We start from the raw sequence: 26,494 nt of genomic DNA on the forward strand, positions 1-26,494 counted from the left end.
TGGAAAGGCTCAGTAGTGTCATTATTGCTTCTGCTGGTGGCTTATTCTGTAATCTGCAAGTGAGGCGTAGCACCCTCTATATAATAAAAACTGAAAACATGGAGACGTGGTTGGCCTAGTCACAGCGCTGAATTTACAATGTTGAAGAGACATTCTTAGCATCCTTTGAAGAGTTTTTCCACAAAGTATTTTTTCTTTTGGTCATTTGCCACGGATTTGCTCATTTTTGCACATTGCGTTCCACACATTTTACTTAATTGTGGCCACAGTGCCTATACTTTTTCTTATTATTTTCATGACCTAGCAAATGTATTTCCGTAGACTCTTTATGAAGATTTTAAATGACATGAATATGAGCACCCTTATCAAAAGTCTACTTTTGTTAGGAAATTTGAAAATACATAAAAACGTAAAGAAAATACAAAAACAATCTGGATCCCTGTAGAAAATGCCTTGTTAAGTTTGTTTCCTTCCAATCATATAGAGATCATACACAATGGGTGAAAAACATTCCATCCTGTCAAGACCGCCTCCCGGGCCGGTCTTGTCTTCTAAATAACTCTCTAGTAAGGATCCTCTTGAATAGTTCTTGTTGTTCCTGAGGAAGTATTTTCCCAAGGATTATCTGCCAGAAGTGGCGTGACCAGGTAACAGTAATTTCTGACAGAGCTGCCCTCTGCTAACGTGGCTGGGAAGATGACCAGGCAGGTCGTGTTGGAATCCTGCATCCGTGCTAAGTCATGCTTCACTTTTCTCCTGTAAAAGTAGCTCTGAGGGTCCAATGAGGTAGTGATTTCGTGTGTTTACATAATTACCATCGTTCTCCCTGGCAGGAATGCAAGTTCCTTGAAGGCAAAGGGCTGTGTCTCACGTCCCCAGACCTATAGCACAGTCGGGCACAATCTCCAAGAAACTTGAGCTTCCCAACGTCCGGTCACCGGTTCTTTCAGCTCTCCTTGCCCCTAGGCCAGTGGTTCACGGGGCCCTTTCCAAAGAAACGGTACATCTGCCACACACTTGAAATCTCTGCCTGCAAGCCGCTCCGCTCCGCGCCCCGAATCAGGGACTTCCCAGAGCACAAGTGCGGCATCCGGGCGTGCCGGCACGGCCTGTGGGAACCGGACGCCCAGCTCGCCGCTCCGCGCGTCCGGGCGCTGGCCACCTCTCGCCCTGGGAGTCACGGCCGAGCCCCGCAGGGCCGAAAGCCCCACGCCCCCGGCCCGCCCCGGGATCGCGCCGCCGCTTGTTTACTCCCCGGCGCAGCCTAGTCCGACCCTGGGGCCCGCCCTCGTCCGCTGCTTATTGGCGGAGGAGGCGCCAAGGCTAGAGACGATTGGTCCAGGGGAGGCGGAGGGGTAGGCTGCGCGGGAGGCCGAGAGGGGGCAGCAGGCGATGGCGGCGGCAGCGGCGGCGGGTCGTCTAGGCTGGTTGCTCGCCGCGCTGTGCCTGGGAAACGCCGCCGGAGAGGCGGCGTCGGGCCCGCGAGTGTTGGGCGTCTGTCTGGAGGAGGACGGAGCCGTGAACGCGGGGTGGGAGCGCGGAGGAGAGGTGCGGGCCGCACCGGAGGCCACCTTCCGCCTGCGCCTCTTCGGCTCCGGCTTGGCCAACAGCTCCTGGTCCTGGGTGGCCCCCGAGGGGGCGGGCTGCCCCGAGGGCGGGCCGGCCGCGTCTCCCGAGGAGGCGGCGGCCCCCACAGGCGAGTGGCGCGCATTGCTGCGCCTGCGCGCCGAGGCCGCGCGCCCGCACTCGGCGCTGCTGGCCGTGCGCGGGGAGCCGGACGGCTCGGCGGCCCGGGAGGCGGCGGCCCCAGCGGGCGAGTGGAGCGCGCTGCTGCGCCTGCGCGCCGAGGCCGTGCGCCCGCGTTCGGCGCTGCTGGCCTTGCGCGTGGAGCCAGGCGGCTCGGCAGCCGAGGAGGCGGCGCCGCCCTGGGCGCTGGGCCTGGGGGCGGCGGGGCTGCTGGCGCTGGCTGCGCTGGCGCGGGGCCTGCAGCTGAGCGCGCTGGCGCTGGCGCCCGCCGAGGTGCAGGTGCTGCGCGAGAGCGGCTCGGAGGCCGAGCGCGCGGCGGCGCGGCGCCTAGAGCCCGCGCGGCGCTGGGCCGGCTGCGCTCTGGGCGCGCTGTTGCTACTGGCCAGCCTGGCGCAGGCGGCGCTGGCGGTGCTGCTGTACCGCGCGGCCGGCCAGCGCGCCGTGCCCGCCGTGCTGGGCAGCGCGGGCCTCGTGTTCCTGGTGGGCGAGGTGGTGCCGGCTGCCGTGAGCGGGCGCTGGGCGTTGGCGCTGGCGCCGCGCGCGCTGCTGCTCAGCCGCCTGGCCGTGCTGCTGACCCTGCCGGTGGCGCTGCCCGTGGGCCAGTTGCTGGAGCTGGCGGCGCGGCCCGGGCGGCTGCGCGAGCGCGTGCTAGAGCTGGCCCGCGGTGGCGGCGACCCCTACAGCGATCTCAGCAAGGGCGTGCTGCGCTGCCGGACCGTGGAGGACGTGCTCACGCCGCTCGAGGACTGCTTCATGCTGGATGCCAGCGCCGTGCTGGACTTCGGCGTCCTGGCCAGCATCATGCAGAGCGGCCACACGCGCATCCCAGTGTACGAGGAGGAGCGCTCCAACATCGTGGACATGCTCTACCTCAAGGACTTGGCCTTCGTGGATCCCGAAGACTGCACGCCGCTCAGCACCATCACCCGCTTCTACAACCATCCGCTCCACTTCGTCTTCAACGACACCAAGCTGGACGCTGTCCTGGAGGAGTTCAAACGAGGTAACGGGACATCGGCGAGGGGACACGAATGCCAGCGCTCTCCGCTGGAAAAAGGGTGGGGGTTTATGGAAGCCTTGAGGAAAGGGTCCCATCCTTACGGAGGTCTCTCCGAGTACCCTTTTAGATGATGGCCTCACAGCTCTCAGTGACCTTTTGAAATATTCAAAGGCTGTCGTTCAGAGCGCTGTGGAAAGCAAAATCCCCTTTTTCCTGGTAGGCCTAATTTGGGGAGCTATGTCCACTTGACTCTAATCCACCAGCTTTTTCCTTCATTTTTGTGGGCTTTGGCTTTGTAACAGGTCTAAATTCTTAAATAGAAACTAGAAGAACAGAAAAGAGGATAGTCTTCAGACATCTGGTCGCTTTCACCTGCACACATATCATCAAATTAGCAGGGCCTGTGAGGTTTCAAGGGATCATTGTTAAGGTCTTTCATGGGCTGCTGCCATGCTGATAACAGAAGAAGGAATGATACCTGATATTCTGCAGGTGTGGGAGACACTTGCACTTTGATTTCATCAGAAGCAACTTTATGGATACTGATTTAGTCTCCCTTTTGTCTTGTCTTTTTTTTTTTTTTTAACTTCCCCTTTTCTGATCATGAATAAGGTCTGTCAGGGTCTCCCTTAACTCCACAGTTCACCCTCTTCTTTCACCTTGGTTTATCTGAGCAACTCCAAGGTTGCAGGTAAAAATGGAGCCCAGCCTCCAAGTGTGAAGGTGTGGGTTCCTCTGCAGTCCTCTCATTGTCAGGCTTGGGTGTGCTCCCCAGAACTTGGCTGCTCCTTGTCCGCCAGCCATGCTTCTCACCCCTGAATTCCTGCAGGAAGAGCATGGGGGACACCCCAGGACTCTGGATGGGCTTGACCCGAAAGGCTGCATAATGTGAGGCTGGGAAGAGAGCGGAGCCCCCGATCTTCCTGGCAGCTGTGAAGTGTCCTGGCCCCAGGCCGCATGGATGTTGAGTAATTAGTCGTGGCTTGGGTGTTGAATAGTTAGGCAGTTACTGTCCTTACTGTACCTGAGGATTGGGTGGGAGACTTTGCTGTGCAGCTTTGACTGCTCTGCTAGAGCATCTCTTGGGTGCTCTTGGCTGTTTCCCCAAGAAAGTGGCTATGCAGCCCCCCTCAGGGGAGGGGAGCCTGGGGTGGGGGCCAGACCTCTGCTGGTGAGTACTCCATCTGGGCCTCTGTAGTTTTCGAGGCAGTGGAGGTTCTGGTGGCCTGGAGTGCGCCAAGGAGGGTTCCATCCTGCCCCCGCCACCTCCCAGCTTGAGACCCTGGGAAGGCTGGACTTGATCTCCGGGGCGTTGACTTTGAGCCCTGACTGGTATGGAGACCAGTGGGTAGGGGGTCCAGCTAAGAAACGGTGGTAGCTGAATAAAGGTGGGCAGCGGGCCTGGAGAGGAGATCCAGAAGGGCATCGGGAGGTGGAATTGAGGGGGCTTTGTGGTTAGCTGAGGAGCTAAGGGTGAGGCCTGGGTTTCTGGCTTCGGGATGCTCTTGCCCTTCCCTGAGGCAGAGCACTTACAGAGAAGGGAGGTCATCGTGGTGGGGGTGGGGTGGGGGGGGTGGCACAGGTGAGTTTGTTCTGGACACTGGAATGTCTGTGCAGTGGCCCAAGAGGCCGACTCAACCAGTTGATGAGAAATACGAGTTAAAGACCCAAGCAGGAGATAAAGATTTGGTTGTTGGTAAAGAAGTGGTTGCTCCAGCCGTAGGTGTGGCACAGAAAGCCTAAACCCCTGAGGGCACAAGCATATGAGGGATGGAGGGTAGCAGAGGAGAGCTGCTGAGGAGACCCAGAAGTTCAGAATGCCCTAGAAGAGACCACTTACCGAGGGAAGGCGAATGATCAGGAGAGGCCAGCATCATGTCATTTGGATCCAACAACCAGGATACTCGTGACCTCTGCAAGAGCAGATTTGGTGCTCCAGCGTGGGTGATGGGGAATGAATGGGACGTGACAGCTGAGGTAGATGGGCCTGCCATGAGGTATGGCTGCAGGGCAGAAGCCAGAGCAGTGGCTGGGAGAGGGCTGGCACGGGAGGGGGCCCTCTGCTCTTCAGTTGAAGACGGGCAAGTTGAGTGGCTTTGGGTTGAAATGTTGACAGAAAGGAGCCAGTCAGGAGAGAAGGCCCACAGTCTAGGCTGCTCCTGTTCTGGGATGGTGGGTTGGCCTTGGAGCAGCTCTGGGGAACCCGGAGGTTGAATGGGGAACTCCTCAGTTGTCCTCGCCTTCCTCCTCCCCTGACAAGTGAGGGCCATTCTCAGGGGCAAATTGGCTTCGTCTTTCCTCTGACTCCTGGAGCCTTTCTCTGCTGCTTTTTGCAGTGCACTCCTTTGGCAGATATCTGTTTTTCCTCATTAAGATCCATTTTTAGCCTAACCCCTTTCTTCATTCTGCTTATGAACAAAGGGCATATTGCAGCCTTTATGGCGCCTGAGGTTTTAGAAATCAATTCCCTTCCCGTCTCTCTGCCAAGTGTGTGAGGTGGTGGTGCCCTCTGAATTTCCTGAAGCTGGAGTCCTTGGCATCTTGGCAGCTACCATTCCAGGCCCTGTTCCTTTCATCCCTCAGGGCACTGTTTTGGAACTTTATAGTCTGGGAGAGGCACCTTTTCTGGTGAGGCGCTCCTTAGTTAGTGTGCAGACTTAAGATGATACTGAGTATTTTGGGCAAACATTACCAGGAAGAGAGTGTACTCTGGACCTGCAGTAAAGTGTATTTTCTTTAAAGCTATTAATCCCACCATCTTTGTCAGTCCCCCAGTGAGAATATTCAAGGACAGTCAACCAAAGGAGGAATTAGGATGCATGCTTTTCACAATCTCTGCTTTAAACCAACCGAGTTCTGGCTCATTGTCAGAAGCCAAAGGATCCCCAGGATTCTAAAAAGAGTCAGACCTGCTGTGAGGAATGTTAGCCTAGCACTTTTCTCCTAGGATATGTTCTGACAGTTGCTTTAAAAAATAAAGGAAGTTGGGCGGGGGGGCGCCTGGGTGGCTCAGTCAGTGAGTAAGCCTTCTGCTTAGGTCAGGATCTTGGGGCCCTGGGATCGAGCCCTGCATCAGGCTCCCTGCTCAGTGGGGAGTCTGCTTCTCCCTCTCCCTCTGCCCCTCCCCCTGCTTGTGCTCTCTCTCACTCACTCTTTTTAATAAATAAATCTAAAAAAAATAAAATGAAGGCAGAGGAATTTAAACTCCATCTGCATTTTTACAAATATCCTAGAAATTAGGCATTATGGAAGAGTTCTCTAGCATCCATATAATTTATGAGTACATTCGAGCCTGCTAACTAAAATGAAAACCCTGTAGAGCTTTTTCAGGGCTTTTTGGTTGATTCTGGTAAATGCGTCATCTGCCCCTTACCTGAGGCTTTTTGCTCAGGGAGAACCTGTAGGCACTTGTCCTGGGGCCTGTTAGTGTTTCTAGTCAGCCAGCCAGGGGCCTGTGTGTTTTCAGAGCATTTTGTCCTATCAGATGAGAAATAAACTTTAATCCCTCCAGCTGCCTGTTCTCTGTGTACCCCTACTGCTTTTTCGTGGTTGCCGTCTGGACCCCTCAGACATTCTGTCTTGAGATGAAATCCCATGGCCACTGTGTCGGGGGATCTTTCAGGGGCTCTGCTTTCGTCTGTTTGTTATCCAGTCATGCCATGTGGCGGGTCACTGAGAAACTTGTGCCTGTTTTACAAAAGTTTGAAAGCAAGGGAGAGGCTAGTCCATTCTAAGGGTAACCTACCTAAGGGGCTGGCATTCTGGAAGAATGCAGCTGAAATGGGTTCTCTCTGCTCTTACATGGTCATCTAGAACCTGGGCTTTGGTTCCTAGAATCTGACCAGAATTGTATGTCGAGCTTCGGCCTTCCTCATCTGGTCTGACAGGTTAGTATCATGTGGCGGGGTCGGCATGGCCCTCATAGAAATGATGCCCGTTTGCTGGTGTGAGCCATTCCCAGCACAGATACCCAGGGGTGGGCAGCATCTGGAAATGCTGCTATTCCTCATTCAGTACTTCTGTCTCAGCAGGAATGAGCAGGTAGTTCTCGGGGACCCCTGGCCTTTCTCTCCTGGAAAGGGGGAAGACAGTGTAGTCATCCCTGCCTGTAATTTTTGTCTGAAGATATTAGAGCATCCTGAAGAACAATACTTTGTTTTCTTTAGAAGGACCCCTGTGCTGGAGACAGTACGTTGGCCCAGTGTAACTCACCCAGAGGGGAGGGTCTCCTAAGATTTGGTCTCTTGTTCTCCAGTGAAAACGAGATGAGTATGGTGGTTAAGAGAATGGATTCAGGGGTGCCTGCATGGCTCAGTCGATTAACGTCTGCCTTCGGCTCAGGTCATGATCCCGGGGTCCTGGGATCGAGTCCTGCATCGGGCTCCCTGCTCCACGGGGAGTCTGCTTCTCCCTCTCCCCTTGCTCCCCCGCTCATGGTCTCTCTCTCTCTCTCTCTGTCAAATAAATAAAATCTTAAAAAAAAGAAAAAGGAAAGGAAAAAAGAACAGATTAAGAAGCTAGCTGCCTGGGTTCACATCTCGGTTTTGCACTTGGGTGAGTCACTGAAGCTCTTTGAGCCTGTTTTCTCTGCAGACTGTAAATGGGAATAATCCTCTGTTCCCAGTAACTTAATAAATGAATACAGCATTAGTGGCCAGCACACAGTAAGCAGTACGTGCCGCATTCCTTCAGTTCATAGGTGCATTGTTTTTTGTATTTCAACATCTTTGCAATCAGGATGTGTCTCACAATTGATGGCATCTTCAATTTGATGAAATATAGTAAATGTTTTCTTTTTCTTTTCTACAGCCTCATTCCCTTTTTTTGTTTAAAGATTTTATTTTTAAGTCATCCCTACACCCAACATGGGGCTCGAACTCACAACCCTGAGATCAAGAGTTGTATGCTCCACCGACTGAGCCAGCCAGGTGCCCCTGCCTCATTCCTTTCTTGATCATTTGGCCAGTGGTCTACTAATAATAATAGCTTTTGGTTGACTGGACATTTTCTTTTTATCTAAATTTGGAGCAGGGGCACCTGGGTGGCTCAGTCGATTAAGCATCTGCCTTCGGCTTAGGTCATGATCCCAGGGTCCTGGGATCGAGCCCCACATCGGGCTCCCTGCTCAGCGGGGAGCCTGCTTCTCCCTCTCCCTGTGCCTCTCCCCCTGCTCATACTGTCTCTCTCTGTTTCTCAAATGAATAAATAAAATCTTAAAAAAAAATAAAATAAATTTGGAGCAGAGGTCTTCCTGCACCTGATGCGGGAGGGGGGTGGGGGGGGCATGGATGCTGAAAGAATGAGGAGGCAGAGCATGCCAGATAGACTTTGAGAGAGTGTGTTTCTGAACTCAAGTTCACTACGCTGTAACTAAACCCAAGGTATGTGAAGTATGATTGACACAAAGAAGTGAACTTGACTTTTTGCTTTACCAAAAGATTCTTGAAGCAAATACCCCCTTACATGGATCCAGGCTTGCTTTTACCCAAAACTTTTTTCACTAGTAATGAAGGGCATGGCTGAGATGAGTTTCTCTGAGTTCATATCCTAGACCTGCACAACCCCGTCCAGCAGCCAGTGCCCACATGTGGTCGAAAGACAGCTGGGCTGAACTGAGATGTGCTGGAAGTGCCTCACACACACCAGACTTCACAGACAGTACAAAAAAGGAAAATATGTTTTAATTTAAAAATTTTTTTAATAATTTTTTTTAAGATTTTATTTTTAAGTAATCTCTACATCCAACATGGGGCTTGAACTTACAACCCCAAGATCAAGAGTCCCATGCTTTACCGACTGAGCCAGCCAGGTGCTCCTGTTTTAATATTTTTTTATTTTTTTTTTAATTTTATTTATTTATTTGAGAGAGTGAGTGAGTGCTGGAGGGGGAGGGGTAGAGGGAGAGAGAATCTCAAGCAGACTCCACACTGAGTGCGGAGCCTGATGTGGGGCTCGATCTTGCGACCCTGAGATCATAACCTGAGCCGAAATCAAGAGTTGGATGCTTAGTCTGCCTTCGGCTCAGGTCATGATCCCAGGCTCCTGGGATCGAGCCCCGCATCGGGCTCTCTGTTCAGCGGGGAGCCTGCTTCTCCCTCTCCCACTCTGCCTGCTTGTGTTCCCTCTCTCACTGTCTCTCTCTGTCAAATAAATAAATAAAATCTTAAAAAAAAAAAAAAAAAAAGAGTTGGATGCTTAACGACTAAGCCACCCAGGTGCCCCTGTTTTAATATTTTTATGTTGATTGCATGTTAAAGTGATACTGAGGGCTATATTGTGTTAATTACAATATGTTACCACTTAATTTCACGTGTGTTTTTTTTCTTAATGTGGCTACTCAGAAATTTAAAATTACATATATGGTTTGCGTTCTGTTTCTTTTGGACAGGTTTCATAAAGTTTCATAGATGAAAAGCAGAGTCAGTTCTTGAAGTTTTCCCAACAGTCCCCAGCACTCTGAGGCTTGGGCTTTGTTCAAGCTTCCATTTCTTTATTAGACAAACAAACCAATAGGAAGCTCAGCTGAAGGAGGGGAAGGTGAACAGTTCCAGGCTGCTGCCCTTCCTCCCGCACAGTCTGGGCTCTGACTGGCCACTCACCGTTTATCATCTTCCCCCTGGATGACTTGCATAGACCTTGGCTTCTGGAAATAAAGGACAGCTTTCAGAATGGGGATGCTTCCCCAGGAGAGTCACTGGGTGGCCCTTCTGCGCTCCCCCATGTAGACTGTCCCTGGGGAGAACGTGCTTCTGGAGTTGGTGCCCTTGTGTGTGCAGCCCTAGCATCTGTCCCGGTCTGATGCAGCCTTATCTAAACCACGTTCCTGTAGACCCGAGGCTGACTCCGCTCTGCCCCTGCCTGGGTGGCCTTGTGCGGCTGACCGTAGTGCCTGAGATTTAGGGACCTCGTGTGTAAAGGGAGGCTCGTCCTCACGAGCGTGTTGAGAGCCTTAAGTAAGAACTTAGGAAGAGTCTCACTGGTGCCTGGTATGTTGTGGGAACACAGACGTCACCTCAAATGGGATGTAACCTGAGCGTCCCCTCCCCCAGGGAAGTCCCACCTGGCCATCGTGCAGAAGGTGAACAACGAGGGTGAAGGTGACCCCTTCTACGAGGTGCTGGGCCTGGTCACCCTGGAGGACGTCATTGAGGAGATCATCAAGTCTGAGATCCTGGACGAGTCTGAGGACTACCGTGAGTCTTGACTCCTGGCAGCGTTCCATCTCAGCTGGTCTCTCAAGCCTCCTGAGATGTGTGGTGTGCCTCAGAGGACAGCGGGTCTCCGTGTTGCTGAGACGAGGCTGGATCTCCAGTCAGAGCTGTTGGCTAGCTGGGGCCGCGGGGGAGCGGGCCAGGAGGGCCCGCGGCTGTGCGTGGATGCGACGCCGCGGTGGCCCGGCGGGGCCTTTGCAGCCCCACTGCCTGCCTGGGGCTCTGGCTGCAGCAGCAGTTTGGTTTCTCCGGCACAGATGGGGGCTCTGCCCTTCAGGGGCCTTTCCCAGGCTCCCGTCTTCCATGGCCCTTTGGCTTTCTCGGGCTCTTTTCTACGTTACAGAAGCCTCTCCTCAGAGAATCCCGTTCTTTACTGCGGAGAGGGTCTTTCCAAAACCAAAGATCCGGGGGCCCGTGATCATGCCTTAGGGGTGTCTGGCTCTTAGGAAGATGGCTGAGGTCTGCAGGGCAGACACAGAGCCTGGACCTGATGGCCCGGGGCCTCACGTGCACGCTTGGGACACTGAGCCCCCCCAGCTCCATTTGCTATCAAGTGAATCGCTTTGCCCCCCCGTCTGTCCCCAAAATGCAGCCTCTTTAGTTTGGTTCCTCAGGCTGCCATAGGCATGGGGACATCAGGTTAGCTGCTGCCGTGTCGTGCCCGTAATCTGCAGACGTGCTTTCTGGTGAGGGGTCTCTGACCGTCCTGTCAGTATTCTGCCTTTCCAGCTCCGAGGACAGGAGCAGGCCCTGACCGTACTTCCTCAGGACATGGCTGGAGTGCCGGCCTGCCCCCTCCGCCCTGCCAGGTGTGCTGTGTGTGGGGAGCGGCCACCAGGCCCCAACAGGGCTGTGTCCCCGGGGCTCTGATGCCGCCTCCCCCACCTGAGAGCCCCCAGGCTGCGCAGTGGGCCGCGGTTTGCTCGTACTGACTGGAGGACTGCTGTTGCCTCAGTGGGCCTTCTCGCCATCCTAGGAGATGCCGCCGTGCGGAAGAAGCCTGCTCCTCTGAGTGCCCCCCTCAGGCCGAAGGAGGAATTCTCCCTGTTCAAGGTGTCTGACGATGAACATAAAGTGAAAATCTCGCCTCAGCTGCTCTTGGCCACCCAGCGCTTCCTGTCCCGAGGTGAGGGTGAAGGGTGGGCCTTTGCTCTCTGGCCCACCGTCCGGTGGGTCAAGAGGCCCCCAGGGCAGACACCCGAGTGCCCTCAGTCCCGGGAAGGAGGAGCGTACCCAGGAGCCCTTCGGCGCTTCTCTCCAGCCCTGTCAGCACTTCAGGGCCCCTGAGGGACGGCTCCTCTCTGCCAACGGCTGAGAGCTGCAGCCAGGCAGGCGCCACCTCTGGCGAGCCACGGCGGGGGGGCCTCGGGGGGGGGGTGCGGCCTGCCCAGTTCCCTCGTGTTGGGGAGGTGACTTGGCTCGGGGGGCAGCAGGAGGCGGTGTGGTCGTGCAGGCCACTCTGGGCCCGGTGGACACTGTCCCTTTTTCCCACCACGGGGCAGAGGTGGATGTATTCAGCCCCCTGCGAATCTCCGAGAAGGTCCTGCTGCACCTGCTGAAGCATCCCAGCGTCAACCAGGAAGTGAGGTTTGACGAGAGCAACCGTCTGGCTGCACACCATTATCTGTACCAGCGCAGCCAGCCGGTGGACTATTTCATTCTCATCCTGCAGGTAACCGGGAGCCCGGGCTGGAGCCTCCCACTTGCTCAGAAAGGAGGGAAGGGCCTGAGAGAGGGAGGATCATGCACATCCACGCCCCCTCAATAATTGGGGTTGGTGCTTTCTCCTTGTGCTCTCGTCTGGCGGGGAAGGTAATCTGTCCACATCTCTTTCTCTCCCTGCCCCTCCTCCCTCCCTCTCCCTCCACCTCCCAGGGCAGGGTTGAGGTGGAGATCGGGAAAGAGGGCCTGAAGTTTGAGAATGGGGCCTTCACCTACTATGGAGTGTCTGCCCTGACAGCACCATCCTCAGGTAAGCGCCAGCCCCTCCTGGAGCGGAAGGCTGGGCTCAGCTGCTGGTTGTGCGGCTCTCCGGGGCCCAGGGTCTGGCCTCCCCTTCCTCCAGAGCCCACGCGTCCTGTCGGGTGCTCCACTTGAAGAGGGGCTGGCTTTTCTCTTCTCTGGGCTGTGTCGAGGGAGGGGCAGCGTTTCTCTGGGGCTCGTCGCTGTTGCTCGCTCCTGCCCCCGCCAAGCCTTTCCCGCGAGGAAGTGTGCTTGCCGTTCTTCTCCGTTCGTAGCTGTGGTCACATCATAGAGTGGTCTGTGGGGTGGATCTCTGAGGCGGTGCAGTTGTCCCCACCAGAGACGTCACTGATTGTTCCTTCTGATAGTTCACCAGTCCCCGGTGTCCTCGCTCCAGTCCATCCGCCACGACCTGCAGCCCGAGCCAGCCGATGGTGCCCGCTTGTGTGCGTACTGTCCTGACTACACCGTGAGGGCCCTCTCCGACCTGCAGCTCATTAAGGTGACTGTCTGGGCTGCTCATTGGTGCTGGCTGTTAGGCAGCTCTGTGTCCCCCAGGGGCTAAACCAGCTGGCCGCAAGTTTGTATGGATTAAGAGTAAATTCTTCTTGAGTCTCTCTGAGACTCGCTGGAACAGGACCGTGTTAATTGCTCTGAAGGACAGACGGCCTTGGCTCCTGCAGGTCCCTCTGACTGCTGGCAGTCTAGTCCCGTCGCTGGGACTGTGCGCCCAGTTTCCTTTTGAGATCTTAAAGACTGCTTGACTGTTCTTCTCTGCCCTTAGCTGGCTTAAAGCTCTTCATTTTCCTTGGTCCTGCTGAGTGTGACTCTCCCACCTAGTTCTGGTGGTTGTGGGCAGGAGGGAGACGTGCGACCTTCTTGGAACTTGCTTTCTCCGTCTGGCTTCACAAGTGGCACCTGCCTGGGGGTGCTTTCTGTCCTCCAGGTCACGCGGCTGCAGTACCTCAATGCACTCCTGGCTACTCGAGCCCAGAACCTGCCACAGTCCCCGGAGAACGCAGACCTCCAGGTCATCCCAGGCAGCCAGACCAGGCTCCTCGGTGACAAGACAGCCACGGCAGCAGGTGAGCCCCACAGGGCCACATTCCCCGGTGTGGTAGCCCGGAGGGCGTGCACGTCCTGTGCTGGTCCTTGCTGCTCCCACACACACTCACTCTCTCTGCCCTCACTCTGCCTTGTATTCCTCTTCCCTTGTCCCCTTTTCTGCCCATTCTTTCCTTTTCCTCTTTTCACTGTCTGACTAGCTACGATGACATTGCGCTGCAGGCCAGGTCGCGTGCAAAGTACGTGCGGTCAGCATTTTCTCTGGACGACCTGTCAGCATGGGTTGCCTTCATTAGAGAAGAGTTGCTAAATGGGAATAAGATCAAGTCCAGACACTCTTGGTCAGTTAGGATTAGGGTTAGGTCACCTGGAAAATGAAGACCCAGTCACCAGTGGGCCCAGCTCAGAAGGTGGCTGGCTGGTGGGCACCATGCCAGGAGCTGAGAAGGGCACCAGTTGAGATGTTTGGTCAGGTCAAGCTAATATTTAAGTCCTGCCCCTCACATCTAGGGTCCCACTGGGAGCCGCCGGAAGATCGCGTTGGGTGAAATAGATGGGGCGTAGGCTAGCAAACCCTGCCTTGTAGATAAAAAGGAGACTGTGGAGAGTGGGCTTTGGGTGGGAGTGCTAAAAAGTTAGGGAACTTTCTTGGTTTGGTACTCAGGAAGGTACTTTCATTCTGATTGAGCTCCTGTGTTGGGGTCAGAGATACGCTCGGGGGCTGGGTGGTCCTGGGGGAGTGGGCGGGGCTTCCAGCGAGGCCGTGGCAGAAGCTGCAGGCTGCCGGACGCCCTGGGCACTCTGAGGTGGGGACACCGAGCGCTCTGAACACTGGCTCTGCCTGGCACTGTGCTGGGAGCTTTGCTCATCCTCACTCATCTAAGAACACGTCTCCATTCTCAGAGGTGGCAGTCGTTAGGCCCATTTTACAGATGAAGAATCAGAAGCAGAGAGAGGCCGAGGCGCTCTGGCCTGGAGCCTCTGCATGCCCTTGGCCTCTGGGCAGTGGTGTCCCACAGGGAACAGTTCTGGTTATTTAGACCCGCGCTTGCGAACACGAACGTGTTTTTATGATGGATACTTTCTGAGAGGTGATGTGCAGGTGCAAGGGACAGAAAGCTCCGGCCTGGGCCTGTGAGTGGCTCAGCCCCTGGGCGCTCCATCTCTGTGCGTTGGTAAAAGGGGTCCCAGCGTGAGGCGTGCTGCTCCAGCCCTGGATCCGGGCCTTCCGGGCCTTCCTCGGTGTGTGTGTACTGAGAAGTGGTGTTCTACCTGTTAGGGCTGGTCGCGGTTCTGTATTTACCCACTGTGATGTTCTGTTCTTTTGTGAGAGGCCGCTTGTTCACACCATCACCTTAGACTGGGGTCTCAAAAGCCAGTATGTTTTTGTTTTTTCAAAATGTGAGCGTTTGGTGTTGGTTTTTTCAATGTGAACCTTTTCTGGCCTCACCTGCTTACTGAGACGGCACATGTTCTATTCAAGGCATAGACTTAAATCTAAGAACCATGGTTTTTCCTTCATTTCATTCTTTATTATACATGCAGAGTTTTTTGGGGGTTTTTTTTAGATTTTATTTATTCATAAGAGACAGAGAGGCAGAGGGAGAAGCAGGCTTCCCGCCGAGCAGGGAGCCCGATGCGGGGCTCGATCCCAGGACTCCGAGATCATGACCTGAGCCGAAGGCAGACGTTCAACCATCTGAGCCACCCAGGCACCCTATACATGCGTAGTTTTTTAAAGTCCTTTTGGGGCTTCAGCCGTTCATTGGGCCATCCTCTGAGGAAATACAGGTGTCCCCTGAAAGTTCGCTTCGTGCCACTTTGCTTTTACAAAAGACTTAGGTCGTGCCTGTTTTCACTAACTGAAAGAACTCTGAAGAGGGGTTTTGCTTCTTGAAATGGTAATTGTTTCTTGGCTTTATGCCACGCTGGCTTACAAAAGATTTCATGGGAGCGCTCTGCTTTCAGAAAGCAGGTAAGCCCGTGACCTGCCATGGCTCTGTGGGTCCTTTGCCCCTCAGTGACTGCTTACCTGCTTTGTGCGGGGGCCGGGGCAGTGTCGTAGCCAGAGAGGTCTACCCGAGGCGCCACCGTGCTGATCGTAGTGGATTCCCCTCCCGTTCTGTTGCCATGATGTGGGTTTTCCCCGAAACGTGGCCGGATGTTTGTCCGCAGTGAGGCTCGCCTGCTGTCTTCCTGCTCCCTGCCTCAGCTCTCTGAGGTCGTACTGCGGCTCATCTCTGCTAGGTGGCCCTCCACTGCCCCCCAAGAGAGCTTAGTGTAGCTGCACACGTGGAGATGTCGCCGGGGACGTTGCTTAAATAGCACAGGTCAGAACCATCCCCTGATTGACTTTGGCACTGGATTCGCTGGCAGAAAAACACCTTATTGAGATGCTTGGGAAATTAGTAACTGCCTGAGGCAGGACCGGCAGACTGGCCGGCTGCTGGGCTGGTAAATAAAGTCCTATTGGACCCTGCCTGCTTGTTTCTGGATTGTGTGTGAGTGCCTTTGGCTGCGACAGTGGAGCTGAGCTGTTGCCACAGGGACTATGACCTGCAAAACCTAAAAATACTGGCCCTTTACAGAAAGTTTCCTGACCCCAGGCCCGTCATGTCAAACTCGGGTTAACCCCCGCACAGTGGCCGTTCCCAGAGCTGATTTCTAAGGGAGAGTGCACTCCAGACGCCGCGCTTCCTGCTCCCTCTGGTTCTGAGCCGCGGGCAGTCAGGGGCACACCCGCCTCCCCCCCCCCCCCCCACAGCACGCCCGCGGGGTGGCCCAAGCCGAGTGGTCCTGCCGGCGCAGCTGCACAGCTGGTCTCCTCTTGTCTCTCTCCCCTCTGCTCTCTCTAGCCTTCCCCGTAGACCTTTCCCTCTTTGGCACATTTGGAAACTGCAGTTGATAATTGACTGTGGACTAGTGAGCATTTTTTGTTTTCAGAAAACACCCAAGGTAAATATCTTCCCTTTCACTTTCTCTTTGCTTTCCTTCCCCAGCCCTCTAGCTGCCGGGAGGAGCCCTGGACACGGCCGCCCCCAGACAGGGAGGTGTTTCTCCAGGGGTGGGTGGTGAGGGGGCCCTTCCTGTCCTTCGTTGCCACTTTTCATTTCATTATTCTGGAAGACTGGCGGGGTCACGAAATAGCCCACTCGGTGGTGGAAACTTAAAGCTTCCTTCCGGTGCAGGGGCTTTCGTGTCCAGGCAGGCTCCTCTCACCCAGCCTTATGGCCTTGGCCTCCTGTGAGCAGAAACCCCCTGCCCTGCTTTCCTGCCTCTCAGTGACGCAGCCCTCCTCCCAGTGGTTTTCTCTTGGGTGGCAGAGTCAGCCTGACCGTTTTCCTGACTGCCCACTCCCGGCTCTGCCTTGACGCTGAGGTGTCCTGAGGCCCCTCTGCCTTGCCAGCCCTGTCCTGTCCTAAAGAGGACTTTGATACTTGGCTTTGATGGGACCTGCTTCCTTCACCGGCTTTGATGCTAACTCTCCTTTTCCTCTCTCCTCTAGGGCCCAACCACAGCAGACCCGGCCTCCCAGCGGAGGAGAGCCCTGGGCGGAACCCAGGGGTTTAACTGCTTGCCAGGCAGCCCCAGCTCTGGGGAATGGACAAGCACGTGGGGAACTGGAGAGCCAAGGAGTAGCTTGTCAGCCTGTCCCCATCCCCTGCAGGCCACGTTTTAGATGGCCCTTATAGATGTGGGTCCTGGGCTGTCCTCAGAACCAGACCTCAGTGCCGGGAGCCTTCAGCAGGTCCTGCCCTCCTTTAGGAAATGGGGGTCAGTTGGGGCACAGCCCTCCAGGCCTGCTTCTGAAGGGAATGAAAAGACACTGTCATCTGCGGTCCCCAGGACCCAGCCTTCTCCCTGTGACAGTGCAGTGTATTTATACCTCTTTGGGCCAAGCCATGATGTGAGTGCACGATTACTGCCTTTACGTGGCCGTGACCTGTACTCGCTTCGCTTTTAATTTGCCAACCTGCTGCTGCTGGCGGCACTTTGAGCAAACCGGGAGCGCTAGTTGGGGCTGGGGGGGTTCACATCCTTGGCCGTAGCCACAGTGAACGATTTGGCTTCCCTTACAGTGCCGTGTTTCAGAGCACGCGCCCCAGCCTGCCCCATGTGCCAGACCTCAGACTCGATGACCCACCGGTATGTGCCACTGTCCTGCTCCCTCCTGTGGAGGTTGCTTCTCTGAGCCCTGTGCTCAGAGCCCTGCGCGAGAGAGCTGGCCCCCAGTGGCACTGAGGAGGCCTGCTCCTTCTGCTTCTCTGCCTGTCTTGCCTAGGTGCTTCTAATGGTATCATCACTTAGTGTGTTTGAAGAAGAGAGGTCACCCGTGGGAGGAAGGGGTGTGCTGCCCCTAACCCTTTCTCAGTTGCTGGATCCCAGGGAGAGGATCCAGCCGTTAGACCTACTTTGTACCTTCTTCCTAGGCCTCCATGGAGAGCTGGCTGGCTGTCATTCGCACAGGGAGAGGCAGGGGAGGGAAGAGTTGGTTATGGAGCAGGTAGAACCTCATCCCCTTTCTTTAAAAAAACCAAAACCCGTCAGTTTTTCTTGTATCTCTGAAACATTTCAGCTCTTTGCTTTTTTGCTGTTCTTAGCTACGGGGTTTTAGAGAATTGGGAACAAGAAGGCATTTATGTTTTTCTTCTGACTTACCCATTTTTACCTTCTACAGTTCTTCAACTGTGCAGAAACAGGGGCGTCACAGAGACGTAGGATTGCAGATTGGATAGGGAGGGAGGAGGATTTCTGGAACCTTTCTCAAAGGAATTTGGGTCCCTTATCTGGGACCGGTGGGGATGATGGCCAAAGAACAATGGCATGCTTGCTTAGAAACTTCTCAAGGAATTCTAAGAGCAAACCCGGGTGGGAAGCATACTTTACAATCATCTCTCTCCAGAACAGTGGTTCTTAACCTTGGCTGCACGTTAGAATCACCTGGAAAATTGAAAAATACTGATACCTGATACTTGGGGCCTCCTCTTCCGGGGAGCCTGATTTAATTGATCTGGGCATGAGGATTTTATTTTTTGAAACAATTTTAATTAAAAAAAAATTTTTTTTTCTTTTTTTTTTAAGTAAGCTCCACACCCAACGTGGGGCTTGAACTCCCGACCCTGAGATCAAGAGTCGCATGCTCTACTGAGTCAGGCAGGTGCCCCTTAAACAATTTTAGAGTTATGTAAGAGTGAAGGGTTATATCCATATACCCTTCACCCAGCTTCCCCTAATGTTACCATCTTACATATAACCTGGTACATCTATCAGAACTAAAAAAATTAACATTGGTACAAACCTGTTAAGTAAATTACCGACTTTATTTGGATCTTAACGGTTTCTCCAGTAATGTCCTTTTTCTGTTGCAGGATCCAATTCTGGATACCAAGTTGCATTTAGAGTTACCGCTTTTTTCTAAGTCTTTATTTTGAAACGATTACAGATCCATAGGAAGTTGCAAGCTAGAGGGACCCTTCACCCAGTTTTCCGCAGTGGTTACTCGTACATAGTTAGAACACAGTATCAAAACCACGAAGCTGACACCGGCACAATGTGGGTGATCATTCTCTGCCCTCCCAAGTAGATCTGGGTGGCTGCCACTGCCCTCTCGACAGAGCCGTCCCACCACCACGGGGACCTCCTGTTAGAGCCACCCCAGCCCCTCGGCCTCCATCCCTAATCCCTGGCAACCACTGATCTAAGATTTTGTCATTTCAAGAATGTTGTGTAAGTGGGGTCATACAGTACGTGACCATTTGGGATTGGCTTTTTTCACTCAGCAGAATATTCCGGAGATGCATCCAGGTTGTTGTGTGTGTCAGTAGTTCATTCCTTTTGATTGCTGCGTAGTATTCCTCAGTACGTTCACTGTCCCGATGAAGGACATCTGGGTGGTTTCCAGTTTTCGGCTATTCCAAATAAAGCTGCTATGAACATTCCTTCCAGGTTTTTGTGTTAACGTTGGTTTTCTGAGGTAAATGTCCAGTAATACAGTTGCAAGGTTGTGTGGCCATTGCATGGTTTGTTTTTTTAAAGAAACTGCCACATGCCTTTAGAGTACCTGTACGATTTTACGTTCCCACCCGCGACGTGTGAGTGATCCAGTTTCTCCAAATCCTCGCCAGCATTTGGTGGTGTCACCATTTTTTATTTTCAGCCATTCTGGTAGGTGTGTAGTGAGATCTCATTGTGGTTTCCAGTTGTATTAACATAATGGCTGCTGTATAGCTTTTCATGTGCTGCTTTTGTGCAGTATCTGTTCTTGTTTTTCACCCATTTCTAGTTGGATTGTTTGGTCTTTTACTGTTGTTTTGAGAGTTCTTTATTCTAAATAGTAGTCCTTTGTTGGGTTTTTAGTTTGCAAATATTTTCTCCCAGTCTCTAGCTTATTTTTTCATCCTTTTAACAGGATCCTTTGTAGAGCAAAAGTTGTTAATTTTGATGAAGTGCAGTTTACCAGTTTTCTTTTACGGATTGTGCTTTTGGTATCATGGGTAAGAATTATTTACCTAGGGGCGCCTGGGTGGCTCAGTCGTTAAGCGTCTGCCTTCGGCTCAGGTCATGGTCCCAGGGTCCTGGGATCGAGCCCCACATCGGGCTCCCCGCTCAGCGGGAAGCCTGCTTCTCTCTCTCCCACTCCCCCTGATTGTGTTCCCTCTCTCGCTGTGTCTCTATCAAATAAAAAAAAAAAAAAAGAATTATTTACCTAGTCCTAGATCCCAAAGATTGTCTCCTAGGTTTTTTTTTCTAAAATTTCTATAGTTTTATGCTTTACCTATGTGATCCATTTTGCGTTAACTTTTGTATAAGATTTAGGTCAAGGGTTTTTGTTTTTTGTTTTCTGTTTTTTAGCCTGTAGATGTCCAGTTGCTCCAGCACCATTTGTCGAAAATGCTTTTTCCTCTCTTGAATTTTTTTTTTTTTTTTTAAGATTTTATTTGAGAGAGAGAATGAGCAGGGGAAGGAGCAGAGGGAGAGGGAGAAGCAGACTCCCCGCTGAGCTGGGAGCCCAGTGTGGGGCTTGATCCCCAGACTCCGGGATCATGACCTGAGCCAAAGGCAGACGCTTAACCTACTGAGCCACCCAGGTGCCCCAGTTACTATAGCTTTATAGTAAGTCTTGAAATTGGGTAGACTGGCTCGTCCCACTTTATTTTTCAAAATTGTTTTAGCTATGTTTCTATTTTTTAAAATTTTATTTATTTGAGGGGCGCCTGGGTGGCTCAGTCGTTAAGCATCTGCCTTCGGCTCAGGTCATGATCCCAGGGTCCTGGGATCGAGCCCCACATCAGGCTCCCTGCTCTGCAGGAAGCCTGCTTCTCCCTCTCCCACTCCCCCTGCTTGTGTTCCCTCTCTCGCTGTGTCTCTGTCAAATAAATATAATCTTTTAAAAAATATATTTGAGATAGAGCACAGTGGGTGGTGGGGGGGACAAAGGGAGAGGGAGAAGCAGACTCCCCACTGAGCAGGGAGCCCGATGTGGGGTTTGATCCCAAGACCCTGAGATCATGACCTGAGCCAAAATCAAGAGTTGGATGCTTAACCAACTGAGCTACTCCGGCGTCCCTTAGCTGAGTTTTTAAATCATCTTATTAACTATATCTACAAAAAAAATCTTGCTGGGATATTTGGTAGGAGCTGCATTAAGGCTGTGTATCAATTTGGGGAGAATTGACATCTTTACTAGATCTCATCTTCCAATCCACGAACAAGGTATGTCTCTCATTTGTCGTCTTTGATTTCATTCATCAGTGTGTTGTAGCTTTCAACATACAAGTTCTTAAGTGTTAGATTTACATCTAAGTATTTTGTTTTTAAAGGCAACTTTAAGTGGTACTGTGCTTTTAATTTTTGTGTTCATGTAGTCATTGCTAATACGTAGAAATAACGTCTTTGTAGGTTTATCTTATATCCTGAGATCTTGCTGAACTCCCTTATTCTAGGTGTTTTTTGTAGATTCCTAAGGATTTCCTACATAGGTATGTCGTCTGCATGATGATGGGGATACCTGGGTCCCACCCCCAGAGACGCTGACTTAATTAGCTTGCACATCAGGTCTTTTGAAACCTTCTTTGTGATTGTGATAAGCAGCCAAGGCTGAGAACCACTGCTCTTTGAACTTGGCCATCAAAGAGCGGAGAGATGCCTTGAGCACAAGAGCCAAGTGCCTGGACGCCCCACTCTGCACTTGGGGGCCTGTCTTGCTGTCAGGCCCGTATGGTTAACAGGTTGAGGTTTTGCTGCTGAGGAAGACCAGGTCCTGGGCCTAATGAGCTGCCCCCACCCCCCAGCCCAGAACAACTAGGCTGTGATGGATAGTCAACAGTTTTAATGAACAAAAAACGAAGTGTATAAAAGGGTCCCCATCTTCTAGATGGAGAGTCGTCTTCTCCATGAATTTGAACACCTGCTTATCCTATGGCTCCAGCACCTGGGTGAACTGTCAGCACAGTTGCCTGCAGGGCTGGAGCTGCCCGTGGCAAGAGAAGGTGTGTGAGGGCTGTAGTCGCTTTTTCACATAGTGAGAATAGCCTTGTGCTTGGCCCAAGAAGGCCGCCGCGTTAGACTAGAGAGAACTGCAAAATGCATGTCCATCCAGGTACTTTACGTACATGAGGGAGGCTGACCTCATCAGCCGGTCCCTCTGCCTGCGGTTCTCCATTTAGGGCAGAGTTCCTTAAAACTCACTTTGTGCCAGTTCAGGACCCAGCCCCGCCAGCAGCATGGGTCTCCGCCAGCGTGGCGTGAAAGAGAAAAGGCAGGGAGGGGAAGGAAGTGTGAGAACTTGTGTGCAGCTGGGTCCTGACCCTGCCCCCACGCAGAGAGGGGGGAGCAGTAGGGGTGCTGCTGCTCTCTGCTTCCCCTTCAGGGCCGAGCAGGTGCGGCCACGCGGCCCAGGCCAGGGCTCAGGCTCTAGTGCTAGTGTGACGTTGCCTGGGGCAAAGGAGGGTTGCAGGCCGCCACCCCAAAAGTTGGGTGGGCCACAAGCAATCCCCAGCTCCCAGGCATGTCACCCCGGCACGGGGCGCCACCAGCTGGCCAGCTAGAGAGCGGCAGGCAGGCGGACCGAGGCCTGCAGATGTGGGCACAAGGTTTCCCGAAAATAAACGTGAGCTCTGGCTTGTGTGTCGGGGCTTCTGAGGCAACCAGGTTGGTACTGGGCGGGTGCGGCAGTGGGGCCTCGACCCCGTCAGGCACCCCCTCCAGCCTGCCACACCCAGCTCCGGGAGCCAGAAGGCCCGAGCTGGCTGGAGCTGGAGGCAGTGGAGTCCCCAGAGAAAGCCCTGCCCCGAGGGCCTCGGCCAGCTGCGCGGTGCCCCACAGCGGTGTGGCCTGGATGGCGGCTGGGCGGGACACTGGCCCTTGTGGAGGGAGGGGCCCAGGCGGAGGATGGGGGGATATCGAGCGCCCAGCCCCGGGCAGCTCGAGGCTTAGGACTCTTCAGTATTGCTCCAACCTGGGCCGCTGAGGACCCGCTTTGTGTCCGGCTTCCCCGGGGTTCCCCGTGTCAGCCCTTCCTGGCGACAGCGCGGCGGGGAGCAAGTCCTCGCCAACCCTTGGAGCCAGGGAAGCCGGCTCTGTCACCTGCTGGGCAGGGCTGGCCAGAGGGACGAAGACCACAGAGGGGTGCGGACGACCGTGAGGGCACGTGGCGGGGAGTGAAGGGTGGAATGGTGGCTGAGAAGTGACCGTGCGGGGCTGTGGGCGGCAGGACCGGGTGCGAGGGTGCCCCGCGGGGGGCCTGCAGTGCTTCCCGGATGCCCCGCTGCCCGTCTTGGGCCAGCTGCACCGCGGTCACCGAAGCCTGGGAACAAGGGCCCAGGATCAGTCCTTTTCTCCTACGTAGGAGCCCCCCACCCTCCTCAGACCAGGGGGCCTAGTACGTTAGATAGCCTGGCCCCCCCGGAGCAGCAGCACCTACGTGGCTTTGTAGTGGCCGTGCCGTGCAGCCTCATGCACAGCCGTGTCCCCTTTGGGGAAAGGGGGCTCATCCTCCAGACACCCCCCCCCCCCCCGCAGGGTCCAGTGGGCACGAGCGGTCCCCGAGCTCAGGCTCCGAGTCCCCATCCCCTGGTGGAGCAGACCCAAACCAAACAGCAAGCACCTGCCTTGTCCTGGGCATCAATGTGGGTCCACATGCGACGATGCTCCAGGCAGTCACAGTGTCTCGTGTGCACGGCCACGTGCAGGGGGGTGCTCCAGATCTAAGGGGTGAGAATTCCTGTCCCCCCCCCCCCCGGGGGGAGGCCGCCTTACACCACCAAGGGGCTGTGCTTTCTCTTCCCTGGGAACAGGCCGCCCCACAGCAGCGTACCCCTCACCCTGTCCTGGGCGTTGACCTGGACTCCCTGGCTAAGCAGCTGTTTGAGAATGTCCAGGTGTCCTCCACGGCAGGCCCAGAACACCGGTGTCCTGTCCAGCTACCAAACAAAAGCACCGATGCACAGACACGCTCTCGTGCGGGACGGGGTCTGCCGTGACGGTGGCTCCTGCCCGGTTCTCACCAAGTTGCGAGTGTCCACAGCACTTGCCTCCATCAGCTTGGTCACGAGCTGGCCATGACCCTTCGGACAGACCCAGTGCAAGGCGGCGTGGTGCAGCTGGGGGTGGAGACGGGACATCAGGCAGTGGGAGCACAGCCGCCCCCTAGAGGCCCGGCCCTGGGTCCTAGTCCCAGGACTAGGTTCCCCAAAGGTACGCACCAGCTCCCTGCTCTCACCGAGGGCCCCTCCTTCCCGGCTCTGAAAAGGCCCGCAGTTTCCCAGGCCAGGACTGGAACACACGGAGGATGGCACCCCTGCAGCTCTGACACTGTAGTCCGAGTCCCCCCACTTGCTACCTTGTCATGGGCACTGGGGTCCCCTCCATCTACCAGGTACTTGCCAATCAGGGCCTCCTGGCTCTCGGCAGCTGCCTTCAGGAGCATCTCCAGGTCCACAGACTCCGGCCTGCGGCTGGGTAGGTTACAGGGCGAGACCAAATCACTTTCGCAAACCGCAGTCTTCACCAGTCTAGCCAAGCAGCTCCCAAGAGCCAGCTGAGGACTACATGTTGGTTGGTGGCTGGTACAAACTAATTCTTAACTCCCTTCCTCCCCCAGATTCGGGCCGACGAGGCACCTATTACACCCATTATGGGTTGCCATGCCCCCTGCCCCCAAGTTTATATGTTGAAGTCCCAACCCCAGGACCTCAGAATGTGGCCTTATTTGGAAATAGGGTCATTGCGGCTGTAATTAAGATGAAGTCACACTGGAGTAAAGTGGGCCCTAATCCAATGACTGGTGTCCTTAATGAAAGGGGACACGTGGGCACAGCGGGCACAGTGTGAGTGCCATGTGAACTCAGGAGAGATTGGGGTGAGGCACCCACAAGCCAAGGAACACCAAAGCTAGCCACCAAGCACCAAAAGCTAGCAGACTGGCAGGGACAGATTCTCCCCCACAGCCCTCAAAAGGAACCAGCCCTGCCGGTACTTTGATCTCAGACTTCCAGCCTCCAGAACTGGGAGAATCAATTTCTGCTGTTGAAGCCACTGTGCGTGTGGTCCCCAGCAAACAGGAGGGCTGTGGGGCCTCCAGAACGGAGTCTGTCCAGCTCAGCAGGCCCTGGCGGTGTCCGCTCTTCCCCAAGCCCTCCCGCAGTGACAGGAAGCGCTTCCTCACAAACTCAAGCCCCCCCACCCCACCCCCGACTTCTCACCTTAACCACGGGCTCACGTGCCCTAGGGGGGGACTCTGCATTTCAGTCGCCTCTCTCCCCATCTTTGAACCAAGTTTTTCAAGTCAGCCAGTCTCCAGATTCCATCTGGAGCTGTTAAATCTCTCAAGCTGGGGCACAAGAGCAGGCCAGCGGTCAGCCACGGGGCGCCAAGGCCTCGGGGGCAGGCTCCGGGTTGGTCTGGCCCTCGCCTCTCCCACCCGCAGGAGGGGCCCCAGCCACCCGAGGTCCTCGGGGCTCAGAGCCTGCCCGCCTCGGGGTTGGCACTCACCACCCCCCAACCCCAGCACTGCTCACTTTCTTCTTCTCTTCTCCCACTTCCCACCGCTCCCGGGTCACAGCCTCTTCAGCTCCCAGCCTCCAGGCCCCAGGCCTGCCTCCAGGATCAGGAACTCCATGTCCACATCCCGACACTTTCCTTCCAACTCTGTCTCCACATACCTGTAGGAGCGGGATAAGGAAAAAGACTCAGAAAAATGAGGAAGCCTTAGGAAACAGCTGTGCAGTACAGGGATCCTGACAAGAGGTGACCTACAGAGATAGCATTGTAGATGTCATAGTGGCCTGACCCTTGGCGAAGCTTCCTGGCGCTCTGCTGGCATGCTCCCTGATGCCCATGGCTCTTGGCTCTCACCCACTGTAGTGTTGCCCAGGGCCCAGGAGGATAACTGCCGCCTACCATGTCCTGTCGCAGGACACAGGGTCAGGGGCATGACACCGTGTCTATTTATACTGCTGGGCTTGTGTCCAGGTACGCTTGGGACAGGTGACACCTCAGCTTCCCTCCTGGGCTGTCGTCCTTACATTCCTATCAGATCACGCCATACTGCCACCTGACCCCGAGCTCAGAGGAACAGAGATGCCTCCTGGGTAAAATTCTGAATTCCTGGGTTCAAATCTTGGCTCTTGTGAAACTCTGTTTCTTCATCACTAGAATGGGGTAAAACTAGCACCTAGCTCAAGGGGCTGTGAGGATGAAACCGGGCCAGAACCCACCGTACAGTGATCTGCTCTTCCTTCCTGCCCCCACCGGGCGTTCAGGAGCTGGGGAGCACTGAGGAATAAGCGTTCTAGGGGAGAGGGAAAAGGTTGGGATGATAGGATGGCAGAGCGTAGGGCTTCCAGCCACACAGAACGAACGAACTGTATTCTCTTCCAAAGCCAATGCTGGTGGCAACCTAACACTCCTCTGGGCCTGCATGCTGCCCCCCCCCCCCTCCGCTGAGAGGCCGCACCAGGCAGGGTCGCAGTGGGGCTTGCTGGGCAGCGTGACTCCTGGGCCTCCCGGGCCCACCTCACCAAAGCAGACACCCCAGAGCGTCACCAGTGTGACCGTTCCTCTCACCGCCCAGGGAACTCAGAGCACCCTTCTTCCTCCCCGACCAAGGCAGCCAGACCCCCTGGACCATTTCCAGAGCAATGGCTATGGCAGCAGCTGAGCTCAATCCCCGCAGCTATGCTCGGGTCTTCTGAGTAGCCTGCTGTTTCCTGTTTTGCCATCACAGTCCAGGGCAAGACTCCCTAAACTCGAGGGCTGTCATGTCTACACCATCACCGGGTATCTCCCCGTTGCTTCGTCTGTCACTGCTTCACAGAACTGGACAGACAGAAAACAACTGCGTGTTTCTGCTCCTACACCTCTCCTCCGACCACAGGAAGCAGCCGCCTGCCCCCCTCCAGCTGGACCCCCTCGTTCTGCTGGCCCGGCCTGGGGACGTCTAGACCATGACCTGCCTCCCACCCCCGCCGCCGCATGTCCGTACCAACTGCTGGATGCTGATGACGTCCAT

At 54.7% G+C, this 26,494-nt stretch overlaps 2 protein-coding genes across 2 annotated transcripts; one reads left to right on the forward strand and one right to left on the reverse strand.

The window, feature by feature from the left end:
* Nucleotides 1-1,366: 1,366 nt before the first annotated feature.
* On the forward strand, nucleotides 1,367-19,473 carry CNNM3 (cyclin and CBS domain divalent metal cation transport mediator 3). The gene is made up of 9 exons (XM_032397362.1): nucleotides 1,367-1,721; nucleotides 1,824-2,749; nucleotides 9,796-9,939; nucleotides 10,934-11,083; nucleotides 11,460-11,629; nucleotides 11,833-11,929; nucleotides 12,288-12,421; nucleotides 12,866-13,004; nucleotides 16,490-19,473. The coding sequence occupies exons 1-9, from the start codon at nucleotides 1,393-1,395 to the stop codon at nucleotides 16,552-16,554; spliced, it is 2,154 nt and encodes a 717-aa protein (XP_032253253.1). The 5' UTR covers nucleotides 1,367-1,392; the 3' UTR covers nucleotides 16,555-19,473.
* A 1,034-nt stretch (nucleotides 19,474-20,507) lies between these two features.
* Nucleotides 20,508-26,494, reverse strand: ANKRD23 (ankyrin repeat domain 23). Its single transcript, XM_032397357.1, has 7 exons — nucleotides 26,468-26,494; nucleotides 25,701-25,979; nucleotides 25,002-25,145; nucleotides 23,490-23,585; nucleotides 23,307-23,405; nucleotides 23,090-23,189; nucleotides 20,508-22,789 (listed from the first exon to the last, which is right to left on the reverse strand). Exons 1-7 carry the CDS (start codon nucleotides 26,492-26,494, stop codon nucleotides 22,566-22,568), a joined length of 969 nt encoding a protein of 322 aa, XP_032253248.1. The 3' UTR covers nucleotides 20,508-22,565.

The sequence above is a fragment of the Phoca vitulina genome, unplaced genomic scaffold (assembly GCF_004348235.1).
Source record: "Phoca vitulina isolate PV1807 unplaced genomic scaffold, GSC_HSeal_1.0 scaffold98, whole genome shotgun sequence".
Classification (NCBI taxonomy): Eukaryota; Metazoa; Chordata; class Mammalia; order Carnivora; family Phocidae; genus Phoca; species Phoca vitulina.

Coding starts and splice junctions, on each gene's coding strand:
- CNNM3 (XM_032397362.1), top strand. CDS start 1,393: ATGGCGGCGGCAGCGGCGGCGGGTCGTCTAGGCTGGTTGCTCGCCGCG. Junction 9,940..10,933: donor GGACGAGTCTGAGGACTACC/GTGAGTCTTGAC, acceptor TCGCCATCCTAG/GAGATGCCGCCGTGCGGAAG. Junction 11,084..11,459: donor CCAGCGCTTCCTGTCCCGAG/GTGAGGGTGAAG, acceptor ACCACGGGGCAG/AGGTGGATGTATTCAGCCCC.
- ANKRD23 (XM_032397357.1), bottom strand. CDS start 26,494: ATGGACGTCATCAGCATCCAGCAGTTG. Junction 23,586..25,001: donor TGGGAGAAGAGAAGAAGAAA/GTGAGCAGTGCT, acceptor CTCCACCCCCAG/CTGCACCACGCCGCCTTGCA. Junction 23,190..23,306: donor AGGTCAACGCCCAGGACAGG/GTGAGGGGTACG, acceptor CTCACCCCTTAG/ATCTGGAGCACCCCCCTGCA.